The 21,831-nt window shown below is 42.5% G+C and overlaps 1 protein-coding gene across 1 annotated transcript in view; it reads left to right on the forward strand.

Annotated features, from left to right (window-relative positions):
- The window catches only part of SPATA7 (spermatogenesis associated 7), a 509,081-nt gene that overhangs the window by 197,680 nt on the left and 289,570 nt on the right, over positions 1-21,831 (forward strand). Inside the window, exon 6 of the mRNA XM_086937621.1 lies at positions 18,866-18,996. Coding sequence (XP_086793747.1) covers positions 18,866-18,996 — 131 coding nt within the window. The remainder of the gene's footprint in view (positions 1-18,865; positions 18,997-21,831) is intronic.

A 21,831-nucleotide genomic window follows, 5' to 3' on the forward strand; every position in this document is an offset into this window, starting at 1 on the left:
AACAACAAAATGTAGTAAAGTCTGGGGTTAAGTTTTATCACAGGGATAGGCAATAATCGAAGTATTATTGTACTGACCCAGCGGAAAGGAAAGATTAACTACGTATAATGCCTAATTTGAATCTAGTTAAAAGAGGTATAGCCCAAGTATGTGAGACTATTGACACATACTGCTCCAAGCCCAGTGATGTCTGTGTAATGGCATATTGTCTCAGAGGACTTCTGCTGCTCCTCCCCTTCTTTTAATATGCGTCTTCAGTCAATGTATGACATCTTTGCCTAAGGATTATCCTTTTTAGGTCGAGCCAAGGGCAGCGCACATGTGCTGCTCTATGGGAGGCTTCTTGTAAGCACTCCAAAACTTCCCGTGTGGTTCTGACAACTCGAACACATTTAATTGGCCTTTACGTGTGGCTTTCAATAATGAAAGCACGCAAATGGCCAAAGGCGGGCGCATGTCCCACCTCGTTGTTTACTGGTCACTCCCAAAGTGTTTTACTTGTGAGAGCGAGCAGCGGCGCGCAGGGTGGTATCTGCATTCCTTACATTTCTTACAGTGTGCGCGCAACACTCGCAGTCTTCTTGTCTTTGTCACGATCTTCTTGTTATAAGCAGAGGCCAACTTATGTGTGGAGTTCAACGAAGTGGAAATACAACAGGATGACATTTCCACTGAGGCATTTAGTTGTAGCTAGACAATAGAGCTGAAACGGATGTCAGTGAGGGGCACGTGTTACACGGAAAAGCATGTGGCTGACAGAAGTGTTCTCGTTTGTCCTGTATTCACTCGAACCTTTGTTGGTAAATTCGTAGAGGCTGACATCACTGTGAACCAGGTCAGCCAGGTTACGTTGAACTTGGCAATCTGCCGTACACTCCAGGTTTGACACCCGCCATCGTTAACGGACAGCTGCAGGATAGCTGCTAAATCACAGAGACAGAGGTAAGCCAGCTGCTGCTCGAACCTCTCCGGATGTATTATGTGATCTGTGTGCACGCTCAACTACCTGCATGTGAGACATCGTTTCAGTTCTGAATAACAAGGTGATCACCTGTTCTATGTAGGTCTCCATCCTCCCTGTGTTGGTCGATTCTGGGACACTGTTGATTTAGAGGTTGTTGAGTCTCCCCATATCGAGACATTTTGAACTCACAGATTGCAGTTCATCTTCTGTAGTGAGATTCGCTGCTCTGCTGTCGTGAGGTTCAATGATTGTTTGTCGAGTTTCTCAGCCATGTGATCCATGCACAGGTTCACGAAACGATTTTACCGTCCATGGATATGAGACTTTGTTGCAAGGCAGGTGTAGTTGGCGTTTTGGCATCTTGATCTAGGTCTGGATAGGAGTCTTGTGCTGGTTTTACTGAGCTCTGTGATTCAAAGGAGAGGTGGTCTGACTTCTGTCTGTTTTCCCTATATTCACTGAGGCTATGATGTTCCGTCGCCGCCATATAGTGTTCCATAGCAGGTATGGGCTGGTTGTTCCTAATTCTGCTTATTGTGTCGCTGAGCAATTACCCAGCCGCAATTGGGGCGCAGCGCCGGCCTGTGCATGAGTTCCACCTACTGATACCTCATCCTAGTCTCCCAGGATGCCAGTCTTACACCCAACAATGGTAATTGGGCTTGCACAGGGTTACAAGATGCTGTATAGCTGTACAAATCTTAGGGCCCTATGTAGGTGGCCCAAATACCGGTCGGTAACTGTGAAATTCGGTATATTTCACTGTTACTGACCGGTATTTAGCCATTCTTGATGTAGGGAAGGAATCGTAATAAGGAATCGGTAAATACCAATTCCTTAATACCGATTCCTTATTGGCCTTGCATTTAAGGAATTGGTAATACCGATTCCTTAAATGCAATGTAGAAAGAACATAAGAGTGCTGTTGGGCCTTAAGGAATCAGTAATTACCACCAACTTCAAGTTGGTGGTAATTCCCGAATTCCTTTAAAAAAAGCACTTTCTTGCTTTTTTTGAAGTGCCATGTGGCACACATCCATGCCCTTAGGGCATGCGTGTGTGCCACATATGCACACATGCATATTTTTTAGGGGTGCAACAGGTGTCCTTTGGACACCCTGGCACCCTTGAAATACTTCCTGGTATTACCGATTCGGTAATACCGAATCGGTAATACCGAATGTCTTCACATTCATTCCTATGGGCCTCCAAGCCCATAGGAATGAATGGGTATGTATTCGTTATTACCGAATCTCAATTACCGATTCGGTAATAACGAATATTAAGGATTCAGTATTTTTTACCGAATTCTTACCTACATCTGAAGTACGGATTTCTAAATACCTAATCGGTAAAATTCAGCATTTAGAATTCGGTACTTCACTATTTCCTACATCGGGCCCTTAGTTATTTCCCTGTTGTCAACAAGGGCAACAAGGAGAGAGGGAGACTGCTTACTCTGTCCCACATCTATTTTCACTCATGCTAATCAAATGAGGCTCAGCAACACTGACAAATGCCTCTAGTGTGTCCTGTATGTCTGATACACAAACCTCTCGTGAATGGATGAGTCGGCTCATGGAGTGTGAGCAATACATTAGTAGAAAACATTGGGGTAGGCAACACAATATAAATCATGTGTAAAAAACAATTAATTAAAAAAAATGTTCTTCTCAACTTTAATAATATGTATTTTTGCTATCAGTAAAGACAGTTCAACAGTTTTCAATTTCACTCAGTTTACAATAAGAATTTAGAGAAAAATTACTAGTAAAAGAAATTGAGAAACATGTTTTATTCCCATTTTCCTCTTTCTTGCTTATTCATATGTCAAAATGTTAACATACGTAATAAAAAAAACTTGCTATAAATTATTCATTGATTTGTCATTTTTGGGGGCCAACTGAGAAGGATTCAGGGGCTGATTTAAAATTTGACAGAGAGAGTACTACATCTCAACGGTGACAAAGTACCCTATCCACCAAACTCGCTTTCTAAGTAGCTAGACCGACAGAAAGTCAGTGACTGATCCTACTCAGTCATCTTTGGCAACACTCCTCTGACAGCCGTAAGGAGTACAGACTGTCAGAGGTTAGCTTTCTGACCATCCACCCAACTTAAAAAGAATATTCAGATTGCGTTTATTTCTGTCCCTCACCATCACCACCACCACCAGCATTGGGTGTTTATTTTTGAAAAAAGGAAAATTTCGAAAGCGCCAACCTTCAAACATTCACAGCATTTACAAGAACTGCTGTGTATGGGGTTCTTGCAAATGTTAAGACATGTCTGCAGGCTGTCATCTTGGTATAAAAATGATCAAATTAGGATGGAGGTTAGTAATGTATTATTATTTGGGATTTGTAGGTGCTGAGATATTTTTCCTTCAGGGTGGTATGTGTGGTTACATTCCCACTACCCCACCTGCATCCAATGGAATAATGTGGATAATGCATAAGAGATGTGGGTAAATATAAAGGATATGAAGTCCTATTTGGTGGCACACATTTCATGGAAAAAGGCTAGTATGGTTCTAATGTTAATTTTCCAAGGCTGAAAACGGTGCCAGTTAATAAATATAAAAAATTCGGCGGGAATCTCATGCTGTATTCATTACTGCATTATTCATTACCCTGAACTGCATCCTAGATCAACTTTAACAAGGGCCTTCTTGTTGCACCCTTTGCCAGAAGCCTAGCACATTAGATTGGCAAACTAATATAAGAGTTTGTTACTGATAACAAAAGGATAGTGATGTTTACCTTCTACATGCTGTTTGGGACAATTAGCATTTTCGAACAACATAATATTTTTTCTGTTTCATTAAAGGCAGCCATATTGGCAGTAGACGCTTCCTTCGCTGTGGATAGCCACCACTGACTAATAAGTTGTAACAGTGGTAAGAATACATAGCGGACTAGCGTTGCTGACCAATTTCTTTAAGAAAACACACACCAAATGTAAGCAGCTAAAATGTAAGGAGAATTATCCCTATTCTTAATGCCCAAAATAGTTACTAACATTATTCCCCCCTTCTATGGAAAGCCACAAAGCCCTCACTAAAGTCAGGAAATCTATATAACAATTTTCTATTAAAACCTACATCTACTTGGATTCAAATCCAATCTCCTCTACTCTTGAGAAATCATACAATAGCCCTTTTGTGAAATGTCAGATCAGCAATTAAACACTGTAACCAGATGTCTCAATTGTTTTGTTGTCTACCAGAAACATAATTACAGTAAAACTCAAACTTAATGCGTGATGGACTTTTGACACCCAACTATTGCATCTTGAGAAGCGATTCACCTGAAAAGCCAGGAGGGGTCAAGGTATTATTTATAAAAATAATTTGCACATCAAAATAAATCCTTTCAAAAAGCATTCCAAGGTGAATTGTGATCCTGCAAATGCAAAATTGGTGAATATATTTTTACTTTGCAATTAGCTACAAACCCGACCCACTCCATTTTCAGCTACCATTATAGAAGATAAGAGAGTTTTGTACAAAATAGTAATAGGCTTGATAGGCTAATTGTCTTGAGGGGACTTCAGTTGCCACTTTGATAGCCCAGGTGAAAGTTCTTTAAAGGAATTTGAAATGTATAACCCAGCCCGCTCATCAGTCAGGACATCTTCCAGATGCATTTTAACTTCCCCTGTTCCGGAATGGAGGCCGATCATTGCATTTTGTTTGCCTGATCTCACCATTTAGGAGAACCCTTTTTACTTCTAAAATTCAAGAAGCTTAAAAGGACACACTCACTCAGAAAGCAAAGATTGTGGGGAGAAATGGGAAATCCTTCTTCACTAGGGAAACTAATGAGTATATCACACCCAGCTTTGCCCAGAACTCAGAAAATGTACATTAAAATCACTTAGACAAGGCTTTAACTACCTTAGACCAAAATCTAACCACCCCATTGTGTAACACAGTGAGCATTACATCTCATAACTACTCAGTGAACTCCGCCCATAATTAACAACTTTATTGTGTAGCTGTAGCCCTCCATAAAAAAAATCTTCTCACAAAAAACTATTACTCTGCCTGAATTGCTTCCGCTCGCAACACCGGTAAAGAACTATTCAAAACAATATACAAATTGACAGCACCAGACCAGCAGTAGTCCCAATCTCTGCCCAATAAACTCTCTCAATTCTGTGTCACCAACATTGAAAAGATTTGACTTGAGATAAAAAGAAAAGGACACAAATTTCAGGTCTACTAATTCTTCACCACACCAAGACAAAACTAAAACAAACTTGGCTGTTTTATGGAAACAACATCCTCAGGAAGTGGAGATTATAAGCAGTACCCACTGCAGCCATATTTCAAGCACACATCATGAAGCAACGAGGCCCTCTCTTTATCAGTGACATAGTCAACTGGTTAAAGTCTGCCCTAGAAGCAAGGTACAATACCAGTTGAGTGGAAATCATAAATGATCAACTCTCTCCTAAAAAAGCCATCTTTGTCAGCAGATAATCCAAGTAACGTGTGTACAATATTAGAGTTTCCATACCTAGGAAAAACAATAGAAAAGGTAGTCCATGCACCAGAGACTAATAACATATTCAATCACATGCAAGAAACCAAAGTTCTCATGGGTCCCACTGGTGAAGGATGTTTGTTAAGAATATGCAAAACTCTGGTGAACAACTCCCCAGATCTGTTTTCGACATTACAGGCCGACTGGGAGGGTTGGCTGGGCTTAGTTGAAGAATGTGACTGGAGAGACGCATGTATGTCCCCTACGGAGTTGGTCATTTAACCAAAACATTGACTTATCCAAATTAAATATCTTCACATAACTTACCCCACATCACTAATATTATGGCGAGCAAGCAATTTGGGGCACCGGCATGCTCTCACTCCCCTGAGCCACATGCACACATTTCCATGTGATATGGGAAAGTCATTTAATTTGGCAATATATGCAGGCTCTTTGTGCTTCTCTATCAATAGTGCGGGGGACACCAATAGACCCATGTCTGTGGGTGACATTGTTGGGTATTATGGAAAACATTGGGGGAACCCGAGGGGATCGCACCCGTATAAGGATTTTTACAACACATGCCAAAAAAGGGCATTGCTAAATCCTGGAGGTCTCCATCCACACTACCCCTGGCAATGGGCGGGTGTGCCAAACAGGAAGAACCAATTTATATATCCAAGGGGTGTCCTCTAAAGTATAAAAATATATAGGGGAAATTGTTAGCATATTGCGGTCTGGACGAATACAATGTTGAACTAATCTGGACTCTAAGGTTTGCTGGATTCTTTTTTTCTTTGTTTCAGATGTATCTCATGTACTGTCTCTGTACTGGGACCTTATAAGTGTTTAGCCATGCAATAGTTAATGTTGTTGCACCAAGGATATTGTGCTAGATAACTAAATACTTATAAGGTCCCAAAGGCGAGACCTATTGGCTATGCTTGTTTTACTTGCAACAAGGCACAAATGATCACCCACACAAAGGTTTATCAAAAGCAAGGATTATAAAAAACTCCATCTGCTGTATCAGATTAGATGTCATGTTATGTTGAGTATGCATGGAGCTATATAAATTCAAACCCTTCACTTTCCTATCCCTCCCTATCCCACTCAATCCAAATAACTAACATGTCCACCACTCAAATTACTTTACTATTTCCATATACTAATTCAACACTAGTCCTTTATGGTTCCAGAGCTACGTACTACTCGCCGAAAAAGCGCTTCAACGCCTCGTATGGGGTGGTAAGTGCTTTATAAATGCAATTACAATACAATACAATAATACAGCAGCTATCTGGGTCCAGAAAAAACAGCACTGCCTGACCACAAGGCAAGTTTATATAGGACAGTATTTAGCCTGTAATTGTATAGCGGTGAGTTGGTTTCTCAGTTCAGTAGGATCCTTTACTCCTTCCTCTGCCTCATTTAGAACCCACCATGCATTTTATCAGTTTAGGAAGCCACCATGGATTTGCACTTTTACGGGAAGATGATGCTGCCCTTTATGACTCATCCTTCAGTTATTTCAAAATAGTTATACTGTAAACCGTGTTAGAAGGCTGCCAGAAATTGGACTGCACCATTCCAAGCTGTCAATATCTGCAACAGTTCTTTGCTTGGGTTTCACTAAATCCATCTATCACAGTGCTCAAATGATCATTGCTTTGGTAGCGGTAGTCGGTACTCGATTTTTTTAAAACTGCCCTCCGGGAACATGGTTGGCAGCAGACAGGCTATAAATGCAACTTTCTCTTTTTTTCAAATAAACAAGGCAGCGTTATTGTATTATAATCAATGTGACTGGAATATAGGGCATTCACTGCAAGAAAAATTCTGTCAAATTGATCCTCAACATAATGCTCGAAAGATGAAAATCTACAGTCAATTGAGAACCCAGTCAGTAATCTGAACAGAGAGCGGGCCTGTGACCAAGCAGGCGTCGAGCTTTAAAAACGAAACCATAAATGTCAGACCTTTTTTCAGGGCTCAAGTCCTAAATGAGTGGTGCGCGCACAGGAGCCACAGCGAGCGATCTGTTTTCAATTATCGCGCCCGTGTCTGGGCTCGATAATTCAAAACAGATGCCGCCCGTGCAGGTAACCGCAAGCATTAGGCCGTGGGCGGAGCAAAGGCGGGACATGCACCCGCCTTTGCCCAATTACGTGCTGTCTTTCCTAGAAAGACGCACGCAAAGGCCAATAGCCTGTGACAAAAATCAGGCCACACGCACGAGCGTGTGGTCAGATTTTTGAAGCCCCTTACAAAAAGTCTCGTAGCGCATGCGCGCTGGCTCAGGCAAGACCTAAAGTTCATCTGCTAGCAGGTTTTAGACAAGTACACAACTAGTAGTAACATCATTTATGGATGACATGCGGAGACTGTAGACCAGGGAACTGGTTGAATGTGTATCCTTCTGGACCTCTCCACTGCATCGGATACCAATGGTCACCCACTTCTGATTTCTAGACTAGAAACTATATTGCCATAAGGTGACTGAACAACTGGTGACCAGTGACTGCTGCAGTCGGGCTTGAGCCAAAAAACAGAAATACTAGTAAATCTGTTATGCCAAAAAAGGACTGGGGGTGTCAGGCCAATTTTGGACCTAAATCTGCTCCTCCTGTTACAGACCTTTCCCAGAATTGCTTGTGTAGATTTGAAAGCAAATTGTTTAGCATCATCTTGTGAAAAACTGGACTAAGTTTTGTGAGTTGCAATCCAAAAAGATCACAATTCCTGGCCAACTGTATTTTCATAAGTAGCCTTAAAGATAGCTAACCCAATGGAACTCCCTTTGGTGCCTGATGGCTAGAGCAACGTTTGCGGTTGGCAACACTTAGGACAGTTGGGAAGTGACCTGGTGGGGCCCTGAGAGAGTTGTATCGTGCAAAGTCTTTATATTTTGAAAGACTCTGGAGGGTAGGAATAGAACTACATTACCATAGTTTAAAAAAACATTTCCAACCTGTGATTGTTTAAATGCTGATGTCAGAACCTCTTTAGAGGGCTACAAGGCAAGCAGGAGCTACATGGACCAATCGGGGGGGTTGAGGTATTTTACTTCTGATGTCTCTGGCCTGACCTAATATAGCACTTGACTCTCAGTAGTAGCGTGATCCAAGCAGTCCAAGGATCCCTCGGGTGGAGGTGGATACAGGGGGGTGAATACAACCTCAGAACTCAACATATGCGCAGTAGTATCAATACATTTTTGTCCAGCCAAATGCTCCGTTTTATGATGAAAGAAGTATTTCATTTTTACCGGTATCAGCACGAAGAGAAATAGGACATTCACAAACAACTACACAGCCCCTCTGATGTTGGGGCTCTAGTGTTTTGAAGGCAGTACCCCACTCCCTCCTTGCACTTGCTATAGCGGTTATTCCCAGTTTACCATAGGCACTCAGCCACAATTAGAGGTAATCTCCACTGTCCTGATTGAATTTGAAATACTTGCTGCTAAGTGGGGGAACATTGTTTTAGCTCCAGTATCCTGAATGAATCTGAAGTAATTGTTATTAAGTGGGGAAAAAGTGTTTCAGCTCCACTATCTGGAATGAATCTGAAGTACTTGCTGCAAAGTGGGAGGAACATTGTTTTTAGAAATATACTGTTTTAAATACTTACTTGCTATTTTGCACTGTTGCGTTGTTGCGGCTCTGATGAGGTCACGGTAAGAGGACGGGGCACTGGGACCAAAGAGGTGCCATTTTGCTTGGCAGCACTCTAGTGTACCAGGTTCTCACAGATTAAGCACCTATATAAGGATGGCTCCAGCACAGACGCACAGCGGAGGCATGCCTTAAGCCCGCAAGTGTCCGTCCGAGTCCCGATCGTAGTCAGCGCCTGCCTTAATGCTGGTTGCATACCAGAGGTAAGACCCTATATCACCTACACTTCTGCTGAGTCACATGCCATAAGAACCATTATTAGGAATTGTTGTAACCCTGTATTACTGAACTGCGAGGGCCCTGTTAATTGCCTCTTTTGCAAACTTCCCCTTCACCCTTTAAATCTTGGAGTTCGGGAGAGGATGGAGCAGCCGGAGTCTCTGTTGAGACTAAAATAAGCTTTAATCAATGTTCTCTCCCTCCCTAAACATGCACTGGGCATCTATAACCTGATTGATGATGAGCAAATAGATATCCTGTTTATGACCAAAACCTCTCTAAATGAAGATTCTTGTCCAGACTTGCAATTACCCCTCCCTCGAAACTATGCGTGTTTACACTTAGAGAGCACAGGCGGGGTTGTAGGGTAACCATAGCATTTAGAAAGACACTGAGATTGTCCACTTTCCAAGTCAAAGAACTGGTAGGTGCAGAGGCCCTACGTTTTTGCATTTCACCCTCCTTCCACTGCTTTGTGGGGTCTTGCTTTACAAACTCCAGGTTATGTGTGAGACTTTGCTAACTCCATCGCTCACGCACTCACACATAAAAAAATTGAATATGCAAGCTTTACAATCCTGGACAATTTCAACACTCAGATGGACAATCCTTCTGATAGCTTAGGTCTGAATCCGTCTGATACGCTCGTTGCTGTGGATTTATCTATGACACCCGTGGACAGACACACAGAGCAGGTCATATAATCTGCGCAATATTCTCCAATACCTCAATAGATCTTGCAAGCCCCAGGGAGGTCAAATGATCAAACCATTCAATTTGTACCTTTCTCCAGGCCCTGGTCCTCTCCCAAGAGTAAGACGAGAGTGGGTCCCTCCCCTGGGAACCGAGATTAGAACACAGTTGATAAATCCTTGTTGAAGGATATATTGCCATCTACTTAACCTTCACTAACCAGTAACATTGTATCAGAATAGGTCACGTTGAACAGTTGGCTTATAGAGGCCACCAACACGGTTGCTACTGCTTAAGGACTATAAGACACCTACCCTCTGCCTGCTGGCTTAGTAACAAATTAGCTGGAGAAAGCGAGTACTGGAAGACATTAGAACATCAATGGAGAAAACACTATTCTGAAATAGACAAAACCCAGTGTAAAGCTGCCTTGAGCACTTACCATAATAATCGGAAGCTTGCAAGATTCTTAGTTGCAACTTAGGTAGTGAAGCGAACAATAATGCAAAATACATTTTCTAAATTGTGTATGATTTTACGGATCCAAAAGTAACTGCACCCCCTCTTGAGACAAATGCATCCTTATGCACAAGGCTGAGGGCCTTATTATGACTTTGTTGTTGGGGCAGAGGGCTGCCACGCCAGCGTCCCGCAGCCACCCGACAAAGCCATATTAAACCACCGGCTGGATTCCAAAAGGAATCCAGGTCGGGCAGTCCTGCGGTGACTGGCCCATGGTGGTGCAGTGCTAGGGCTCATATGCAACTCTTAGCAAGGCACCAAAATGGGAACGCCATTGCACGTTCCTGCAGGGCATGGGCTGCGGGAACTGGGGATGCATGCAGTCAGGGGGGCACACAATGTGCCCCTTGCATACCTCCCCTGGTACAGAGGCACCAGGAGTGCCTTTGTTGCCTAACCGCCACACTTTTCATGGCGTGCTCACCTCCATGAAAACTGTGGTGGTGGGGAAACTCCTAATATGCTTGGCGGTGCCACAGCAACACAGTCAGTATATTAGGGGACTCAGACTCCTGTAAGACCACAAGGGATAGCAGATCTCTGGCGGCAGCAACAGTCCCATGGCAGTCTGACTGCCCAACTTTGTATAGGGCGGTTGGACAACTTGTGCAACGATAGCCCCCGATAGCCATGGGTTTGGCAGTCCATCGCCAAACTTTAAATAAGGCCCAAGTATGTTCTCTAAGGAAAAATCTTTTAAAATACAGGAAAATCTTTTAAATACAAAAGAGAGTGAGCCAAAAGGTGATGCTCTAAATCAAATAATGCTCAGGGTTAACTGTTGCAGTTCCACTCTAATACTGTAGAAGAATTGTTTTTTTTTTTTGACAAATGCAAATCTGGCTTGATAGGACACCACATGAGATCCTGTTACAATGTGTCACCATTATTGGAGCTAAGGGGACTGCCCTAGCCTGGCTGGGTTCCTTTTTTCGACCAGAGAGAATAGCCTTGTGGCTTAAGTCGTTTTTCTCTGAAATGAAGATTAAGGGCCTCATTAGGATCGCGGACGGACTTGCGTCCGTCCGCGACCCCAGAGGATGAGGGAACGTCCGCATGGGCTGCGGCGTTCCCTCATGTGCGATTAGGATGTGACCGCCACCCTGGCGGTCACATACTGGATATTTAACATTGCGGCGGGTGCTGCTTCAAGCAGCACCCGCTGCAATGTTAAAAGTGCATGTTTAACATTTACATGCACAAAGCGGCAGGCACCGCGCGGTGCCTGCCGCTTTGTGCAAGTAAATGCTGGGGGGTACCATAGGTACCCCCCATGTGCACCCCCCACCCGCCAACACCCTGGGGGCCCGCAACGGGCCCCCAAAATCAAAAAGTACACATGCTTTTCCACAGCGGAAAATCCGCCGCGGAAAAGCATGTTTACAAATGTTTCCTAATTAGGCTGGCGGTGTCTGATAGACACTGCCAGCCAAATGAGAGCTTTTCCGCCGCGGTTGTAATCTGACCGCGGCGGGAAAGCAGCGGACAGTAACCAAGATCCACCAGCCATCGTAATGCAGCGGTGGGTCTTTGGTGAGTCCGCAGAGGATTTTCCGCCTCCTCCGGGCCGGAGGTGGCTTCCCCCGGCCCGGAGGAGGCGGAAAATCCTCCATCATAATGAGGCCCTAAGTGTGGAGTCCCTCAGGGCTCGGCCCTGAGCCGCACACTTTTTAATAATTAATATTTATGCCGCTGGCATACCTAATGTATCATTCGATGTCCAAGTGGTTTCCTATGCAGTCCGCCGCTCCGCTTCTGAGGACTTATGACAACAATGCGTTGGAAGCAAAGTAAAAAGTTGCTGCTTGCATGGTAGCAGTGATGGGATGGCTTAAACCCAACTGTGTATAATGTAACCCACAGAAAACTGAGGTTTTGTTGTTTGGTGACAAGCCCTTGCCGAGATGGTCATGGGACTGACCGATTAGGTGCACCCCCCCCCTGCCCACGGAGGTGCTAGGTGCCTAGGAGTGTACGTTGATGCACATCTATCCATTACAGTTCAGATCTCAGCAGTGGTTAAAACCTCTTGCTGGATACTCAGGATGTTAAAAAAAAAAAATTAACTGCTTGCCCAGGCATTGATGCTCTTCAGACTGGACTACACTAACATTCTTTACATTTGGCTCCAGGACTACTTAAAAAAGGAACGGCAAATGATGCAGAACACAATAATTCATTTTTTGTTTGAACTTCCCAAACATGCCTCAATTTCTCAATACTGTAACCAATTGCAATGGTTACCAGTGAAACAAGCATTGGCATAGCCAATAGGTATCTCTTTTGGGACCTAATAAGTATTTAGTTATGTAGCACAATATCCTTGGTGCAACAACTGTTGCATGGCTAAGCACTTATGAGGTCCCAAAGGCGAGACCTATTGGCTATGCCAATGCTTGTTCTGAAACCAAAAAGAAAATGTTATAGCTCAATAATTTGCAGCTTGTCAATAGGGTTATATTCTTTTGTTTGGCAAATCTAAACCAAATTAAAAAGATTGGACCTGACTCACAGAGGCTTTCCTGCCAGTCAGTCTTGTATTAGCCATGAGTTCAGGAGTAAACTAGAAGAAATACATAAGTAACTCCAATCTAGTTATAAGAAAATGTTTGCGAGGAAGGCCCATTGAATTTAGATTTACGTCACCGTTAGTAGTACTCACCTTACTAAATTAATATATTTCTCAGACTGCTGGTGGGGCTCTGCTAGTGCTCATTCTTAAAAGGTTTCTGTGGTAGAATCAATAATGCGGTCTCAAATTAGCGAGCGGGTTGTGTATTTTATGCAGCCTACAGGGAAATTATTCCTTGTGCACCACAATATAACAAAATGACTTTACAGCAGAAACAAATATCATCTCAGCTATTGCAGGTGCAATATTAATAACCTAATGATTTATTTAAAGTTTACATTTTCGCCCACAACAAACGAAAGGTTAAGTGTGCTGTGTATGAATATTAACTAACACTTTTAAAAAAATCTGGCAAACTGGAAGTGCCAGTGTGAGAGTTTGGGCAGGCTGCTTTTTCATCTACATATTAGGAACTGTAGAACTGTTTCAGCTGCCTATAAGGAGTACTTCTTAAGAGGGCATTGAGACCTAATCTGCTAGCACTTTTGTTTGGGTAGTTATAATTTACCGGGGTTAAGCGCAACATCAGCTTCACTAGTGCGTCATAATTTATCTACTCTGTTTTGCCCTGGTACCGGACTTCTTTAAATTCTTGCAGTCAATTTTACTACTCTGATTGGAGAGAGTAGAAAGTTACTGTTTAACACAGCTGCCAGTAATCTCAGTCTTGATTTCGGTCCAACCATCTGTGGACATTAACAAAGGTGCTGCTATCGGACTCCTGGCAAAACAGACAAGGGCCTCCCTTTTGTCATCTATTATGCTCTTTTGCATCTTTACGGCTTAAATATCTTCAAGCAAAGACTGAAAAAAAGAAAACCACACAGAATAGGGCGTGCTTTCATAAGCAGGATGCTATGCATTCAAAAGCATAGGAAACACTCAATTTCTGGGGGTTGGGCGACAGGGACAGCCTTGAGAGCAGACACAGAGGTATCGCTTAGCACTAAGAGCAAAAGCACGAGTCACACCATCTCAAGATGTAAATCAGGCAACAAATGTCATAAAAAATATAATAAATATTTTAAAATCTCAATGCTCCGTCTGTTGTTCCGTCCACCTCCAAACTCCCCTCTTGTTGCCTGCCCCACACAAAAAAGATAAACACATTTTGAACATTATTGAGTGAGTCATTCCTGAAGCTCGTCTTGAACTCATGATTCCAGAGGCCGCCCCTGTGCTTTAACCTTTGCAGCTCACTTCCTTTTGCGATGCCCTAATGTACTCGCGGAAACAATGAGGCCCAGGTCAACAAAAGGAAGTTTATAGAGTGACACATTCACATTATGAGCATTCATTAAACCTTTTAACAGTGCGATTAAAATGAGCAGTTTAGTGTGAATCTTTAAAGGAAGCTTTGCACAACTGAAATTTTACTCTGTTGTTGCGCCAAACAATTAAAAAGCATATCTGTACAAAATACATAACATTTGGAACATGAGAAGGGAGAGTGCAGAGGAGCATGAAGGAATCTGACGAGAAGGGAGGGGGGAGTGCAGAGGAGCACGAAGGAAGGTGACGAGAAGGGAGGGGGGAGTGCAGAGGATCATGAAGGAAGCTGACGAGAAGGGAGGGTGGAATGGGAGCAGAGGAGCCATTACAGAAACCCAGATGCCAGCTGTGCATGTGCACGCCATCGTGAACGCAAGCTGGAGGCCAGCAGCTTGTGGTGTGGGTAGCACTTTGAAAACCCACTTACTGAAAAACTTGCCAGTCCAGCGCATGCGCTGGGTCAGGCGAGACCTAAAAAAAGTATCATTTTTTAGGTGCTGACTGTGGTGCATTCAGCCTTTTATAAGGCTGGTTCTAAATTCCTGTCTAACAGGATTTTCAAAATACTGTCCAAAAAGACTTTGCGTTCACAGGCTGCCTGATTACTGGCTATTCCTTACACTAAACAAAAGAAGTTGGGTGGCTCCGCCTGCTCTGTTTTGGCAGCCAGATACTAGAACAATCTCCCTCTCCTACTTAGATGTATCCCAGAGAAAAACATATTGCAAAAGCAACTGAAAACATACTTGTTCAAACTGTAGGGTGGTTGATATTCTCCTTTCTTGGCCATCTGCCTTAGCGCCAGGACACTCCTAGTAGTTGCGTGCTTTAGTAATTCATTCATTTAGTTATTCATCCATTTATTCATAGGCAACATCCAGGTTAAGCCCCACTAGTAGACCGAGTCTCAAGAGTCCTCTCGGAGTCTGTATCAAAGTCAAAAGTGTTCCAGCACTATCTAGCAAGCAAGTTCCCCCTGGGCAAACTGGTCTGACTTCAGTCTTACTCGCACCTATAAAATCAAAGCGTCCGGAGTTCGTGAGTGCTTCCCATTGCAGGCACCGAAGTGGTAGCGGCTGACTAAGGGGAGTCCATTGCATTCAGCTCAGGTGGGCTGATTTCAGCGATCCTTAAATTCCTCACATGCAGTTGTGCTCTTCCAGCAACCGGAGGTTTCTCGCGGGTACATCTTTCCATGCCTCTCTTGATGGAGAGAAGGTGATGCGAAGTTTCTTATGCTGGTCCTGCTTTCCAATGTAGGTGCCTGTGGCAATCCCACAACAGGCTCATTCCCCCGGTGGCACACCCAGTTAGGTCACCATTCTTGCAAGTTCCAATGACCCCTTCTGGCATACGGGGTCACCATACCTCTGCTGTACATGGGCAAAATAGCATATGACTGCACTGTGACACCTCCTGGCATACCGGGTTGTCGGTTCTTCACCATGCAAGGGCTACTGCTGACTCCAAATGGCAGTCCCTCCATGGTGGCCCTTCTTCACATACAAGGTCGCTGAGTCTAACTGCACACTGGCTCAGGCCCGATCAATACAGCGATATACACAGCTCACTTCACGATGGCCTTCCCATTGCATTCGGACGGCAGGGGTACATATCCATGGTGGAGTGGTTGGCTCACTGTTTAGAGGCGGCAGACCCGGAAGCAGAGAACGGCCCGGGACCAGGGTTCAATTCCCGAAGCGGCAGGGTTGTGGACCAGGGTCAGCGGACTCGATAATTCTCGCCTCGGTACCTACTCTAACCAGGGATCACACTCGGCAACTCTGGGCATTAGCTTGCCTCATCTCTACAACGGCCCCCACATTCGCCGGGGATGCCTGGTTTCACCTTGGAGATACCCAGTAGGGACCATCTCACAGGGATAGCCAGGATGGGTTCCTCAGCGGTCTACAGCGCCACGACGCCTCAGGGCAGCAGTGCGCTTTACAAGACACATACATTACATTACATCCATTACCATGCAGAGGACTTTTCCATCCCAACAGCTGAGTATTATGATTTTTAAATTGATTTCACACTTTAAAGAACTATGACTCTTTTTTTCTACATGGTTTTGGCTATAAGCAAATTTCATGCGTGGGTGCAAATGTCCAATATATTTTAAAGTAATTTTATAGCAATTCTTTAAAACATTGCTAAAAGAAAATGGTTTTGGACTATTATTGGGTCCGTCATTGAATTCAATGTTGATTCTAGGCTTGCATATGCCAATTCCAAATATGACGATTTCAAAACAACTGGGTGTAGAAGACACAAGTTGCAGTCTGGTTGACAAACTAGCTTAAGATTCAGCTAGATCTATAAAGCTGGGAACAAACACCACTGGCAGTGGGTAAATAGCCATATTTACTCCACAAGTTTGTGAATCTTTCTGCCTTCCCGCTACTGCCCCAGGTACCCTACCCTACTACCAACTGAGTGCTGAGATTCACCAATGGGTCCTTTGTGCAGTTTTTTAACTTTGCACCATGGGCAACTACATACTTTTCATCGGTGGAGCAAGGCAATGGGATTTCTTTTCTTTATGGGTGACACCTTCCTTCCATAAATCCCACCAAATCTTTCTTGTACACGTAAAAGCTGCCTTCACTTTACCATCTTGCAGAGATGTGTTACTGTAACTGCACAGCACATTAATGTGTTTCATTAATGTCTACAACTTGATAAGGTGTCACCTATAGCTTTTGTAACTGGTGTTTTGAATAAAGTCATACTTTTTTTGATAAATGGTGTCTTGTTGACTACATAGGTGACCTGTAGGAAAGGGCAGACTCTACTCTTATGCCCTAATGAAATATACAAACAAAGCCTTTGAAGAAGTTAGTCTAAACTGGGGTTGGGAGGGACAGCACCAGTGGTTCTGAGGATTAGGACTGCTTGCCCTTCCACTTGGTATGAGGATTCATTGCTCCACAAAACCGGTAAATTGCTGGCATACAAGGACTTAGAGGAGAAATTTGTTCTGGCATGCCAGCAGTGTTCATTGAAACATTTAAAGATGGAGCCAAGAGAGAGTTATATTTTCCCCATTATCCTAATGTGTTCTCCACTTGCCACAGGTTACAGTAAGCAATAACTGTGAATAGTGTTCAGGCGCCTGGATTGTGAGATTGGTTCCAAGAAGTCAGAGTACCACTTCATCATTATCTTCCTTCCACCATGGAACTGCAGTCCCCCCTCAACACCTCCATTCCTCAAACTCAAAGCCATGTGTACATCCCAAATACAAAAGTTATCCCAAATACAAAAGTTATGTTGGATTTGATGAGGTTATTGGATCAAAGAAATCAGATGCCTTTTTCAGATTAAAGCTGAGAGTGTTCCACATTGTAGAGCTTTGAATTTACAGAGATCTGCCAACATGTTTTGCCTTCTTAAAAGGATGGTTGGTTGATCAGATTTCTGGAAACTCTCCGGAGGTTTCTGGTTGGCTCGTAGTGAGGTTGATATTTTCTGTACGGTTTCTGGCATCTTGCTCAGTAATATTTATGTACTCTACAGAGGACCTTCAATTTACTCCTGGTGTCCACAGAAGGCCAATGTAGCTCTTTCAGGGCATGTTTGATGTGGTATTGCTTACAGAAGTTTAGACACATTTTGGTTGCTTTTTAAAAAGTCTTTATAGCCTGGTGATGAGTCTTGGGGACGCAAGTATAAATGATGTGAATTTGCAAATCTCTTCGCTTGAAATTCTGTTTAAAATACTTGACATTTTCTTAGTTAGGCTGGTGTTAAAACATTTATTTTACAAATCTTTTGTCTCAACACCACTGTGGGCCTGATTCACAAAGGTGAACTTACACTTTTGTGTACGTTTACGATTGCTATTCACAAAGAGATTTACGAGTTGTATCTTTACAAGTTTTGAGTCCCCGCACATAAAAAGACCTATGTTTTTATGTTTTGAGACTCCACACTCACAATCGTAAACGTACATGAATTTGTAAATTTACCTTTTTGAATCAACCCCTGTGTACTTTGTTGGTGTAACCGTTTCGACTTTTGTAAGAGAAAAACACCTATTGTACCACTTGAACTTGTTCTTGATTTACATACATCAATATGTTTGATAAATTTCAATTATGCAAGAAACATATAACCAAAAGTAAATTGTGCAAGAATTCACAAAAATCACATAAATGAGCAGAATATTAAAATAATTTACATTTGATGAGTGTCCCTAGAGCATACCTGTTTGTACTGTATGGGCAGATAAATGAAGACAAGTTGTGTACTCAGCATAGCGACTATTGTTTTTTGTTTGTTTGAGTTAAGACTCTCAATGCATCCCCTCTTTGCATGTGAAAAGAACAATTTTTAAGGAATGTTGTGACCGCATAATTAAACTGCATGTTCCTTCGGTGTTTTCAAGACAGTGACCAGCAGCGGAGGGAAAAACTAAAGAAGGACATACGCCAATTTGAAAAGCTTCTGTCACTCGGCTACCTTTCTCGCCCTGGTTCTGCTGATAGTTTACAACTTAATTCTGCTGTCCCTAAGAAGGTGATGCTTTTTTATTTTTTATGGTTTTATGGTATTATTCAATAGCATGGATGACATTACTGGTTATGTCTAAATGTATTCAAATTATCAATAAGCAGGTAAGATGGCTCATTAGGTGCAATTTGCTTGCGTCTTCCTGAGGTTGATGAGTTTTGCACCATCGACATGGGAAAAGTTAACACATATTATCATACAGCACTTGAGTAACCAAGTTCACTGGAAGCACTAAAGGAAACGTATACAAGATTATGAAGTTTGTTGAAAAAAGATAATACTATAAAGAGTGAAATCATAATGGATCATGAGAGCAAAAGTCATAAAATTGGGTTGGTCGGGGACAAATGCAATGTTGGTCTGTTTGTAGTTCGTCATAATGCAACCTTATATTTGTTCACATTAATATCCTTGATTCTTGGTGTGTATGTGTGTATACAATTCAAAATCTACATGTAAGAAATTGTTAACATTTGGAATAGTTAGTCCAGTGTTGTGACATTTTCTCTATCACTGAGATTGCCTCTTTGTCCAAATCCCACAGTAGGCTCCATGGTTCATACAACTGCTGGAGTTTGAAAGATTAGATGATCTCCTAAAGTAATATTACATTTATCCACGTTAAAATCTCACTGTTCTTGTAATCCACCTGACTGCATGATACCCATTATCTGCACTAGTTATAATGTAACAGCTTGGCATTTCTAGCACACATCATTTGGCATGATTACAGCTCATGGGATCATTCAAGGAATCAAAACGTCAAAAGTATGCCCATTAATGCCAATTCAATTTTGTACCATGAAGAAGCCATCCAATGAAAAGAAAAAGCTTATCCTGTTTCTCAGTTTTAAAGCATAAAAGAACAATAAGTGCTGTGGAATTTTCCTTTGTTTTAAGATGTCTGGTTGGGCTGTAAAATCTTTTGTGGAATTGTTCAATGAATCAATCAAGAAAATCTTTATTCGACCATGTACTGATCCTAAAAGCACATAAGATAAATACAAGATTCATAATCAATTATAAAAAGAAAGCAGCTAGTACAATCATTTGAAAAAAAATATTTTACATCTAAAATCACAGTAACACACTTACATTATTATTGCTGATTTTCATAGCAGCAATTATGTGACTAAGTGTTACATAGCAAATCTCTGGGGTAGCCAGAGATGAATCCCTCTTTGTATGAGCTAAAGTGTCTGTGTAGAAGAGCTGGGTGTAGAAATCGTGCTCTTATCAAGCCGTACAATGTGCAAAACCGCACAAAGTGCGCAGTAGACTCAGTGGAACCTGCATCACACGGACACTGCATATCTAGGTTAACCCACGAACCAGCAGAAGGGAAGGCCACTAATGCTGAATTTGATTTAATTGTAGCCTTGTCAGGTAAAATCTGCTCTGTGGGTTGCTTATCCAGGATAGGTAGGAGTTGGTTCCAGAAGCAATAAAAATGTGTCTATAATTGATGGTAGCACTGGAGGTAAGAGACTTTTCAATTTTGATTTCTTTTCTATGGGAAGCAAAAATCTCTTTAACCATTCCTTTTGTCTGGGGGCCTAAGCCTTCTGGGGAATTAGAGAGGGCACTGAGACCTAGGTTGTGAACATCCTTTTTTACATAGGTCATCCATGGAATGCCGTTCAAGTTGTCAAGGTTCAAACAGTCCCTCAAAACTTCCCTAGAAAAACCGTCCAGATGAGTGCTTCATATTTTGACCCATAATAATAAAGGGCCTATCTATACCAAATGACTCCTCTAACAATCTACTCCCTAATTCTGCATGTGTAATAACATTTGGGGTAGTTTTAGATAATTTTAAAAGTCTGCATAAACACTTATTTTCTACTATCTGTAGCTTCCTTGCAGCTGTGTAACCCCACACTCTTGTCCCATAGGAGCCAATAGATGGTCACACGACTTTGATACAGCTGAATCATCTTCTTGATCGGTTTGTTCCCCAATTCTGTTGGAAAACCTCAAGATCGCATCCCCTGCTACTTTCATTTTTTGTGATCTTTGGTTAATCAAACTATCCCAGGAGCCGTTAGTATCAATCAGGAGGCCTAGATAATTAAAAGTAGATACCTTTTCTATTGGGGGTCCTCCAATATTGAAAGGCTTAGTCTTCGTACTTTTGGGGCCACACCTCCTTAATAAAAGATTTTTGGTGATTTACCTTAGGATTTAAATTATTCATAAAATCATCAAAATCCTTTAATAAGTTTTGTAGCCCATTTTCCGTTAGCCCCAGAGGAACTGCATTATCTGCATACAAGAGAACTGGCAATAGGCGAGAACTGATTCGCAGAATGTCTTTACTACAGTCCCCTAAAAAATTAGTGAGAGAATTAATAAAAAAGAAATACAGGAACAGAGCCATAATACATCCCTGCCTCACTCCTTTGTTCGCCCTTGTTGATTTTGTATTATCTCCATTCTCCATTCATATTCATATATCTCCATTCATATTCTCCACTTCTGAAAAAAACATTAGAAAGCTGCAGGTCCTGCAAAACTCAGCGGCACGCCTTGTGCTCAGACTCCCGCGCAGAGCTCCATCTAAACCTTCCTTGGATGCTCTGCATTGGCTGCCCATTAGAAAGAGGCTAATTTTCAAGGCACTCCTCTGGTGCCATAGGATCATTCATCAGAGAGCACCCTCCTATTTGTCCAACCTAGTTTCCCGTTATGAACCCTCCAGATCTCTACGTTCTAAGGGAACAGGCTTGCTTAAAACCACACGCCCAAAAAAAGCCAGACTTGGAGGCAGGTCCTTTCGCACTCTTGCGGCCAAGGAGTGGAACACCCTCCCCATGAATATTAGACAGGAAAAAAGCGAAA

Source organism: Lissotriton vulgaris, chromosome 9 (assembly GCF_964263255.1).
Source record: "Lissotriton vulgaris chromosome 9, aLisVul1.2, whole genome shotgun sequence".
NCBI classification, from domain to species: Eukaryota; Metazoa; Chordata; class Amphibia; order Caudata; family Salamandridae; genus Lissotriton; species Lissotriton vulgaris.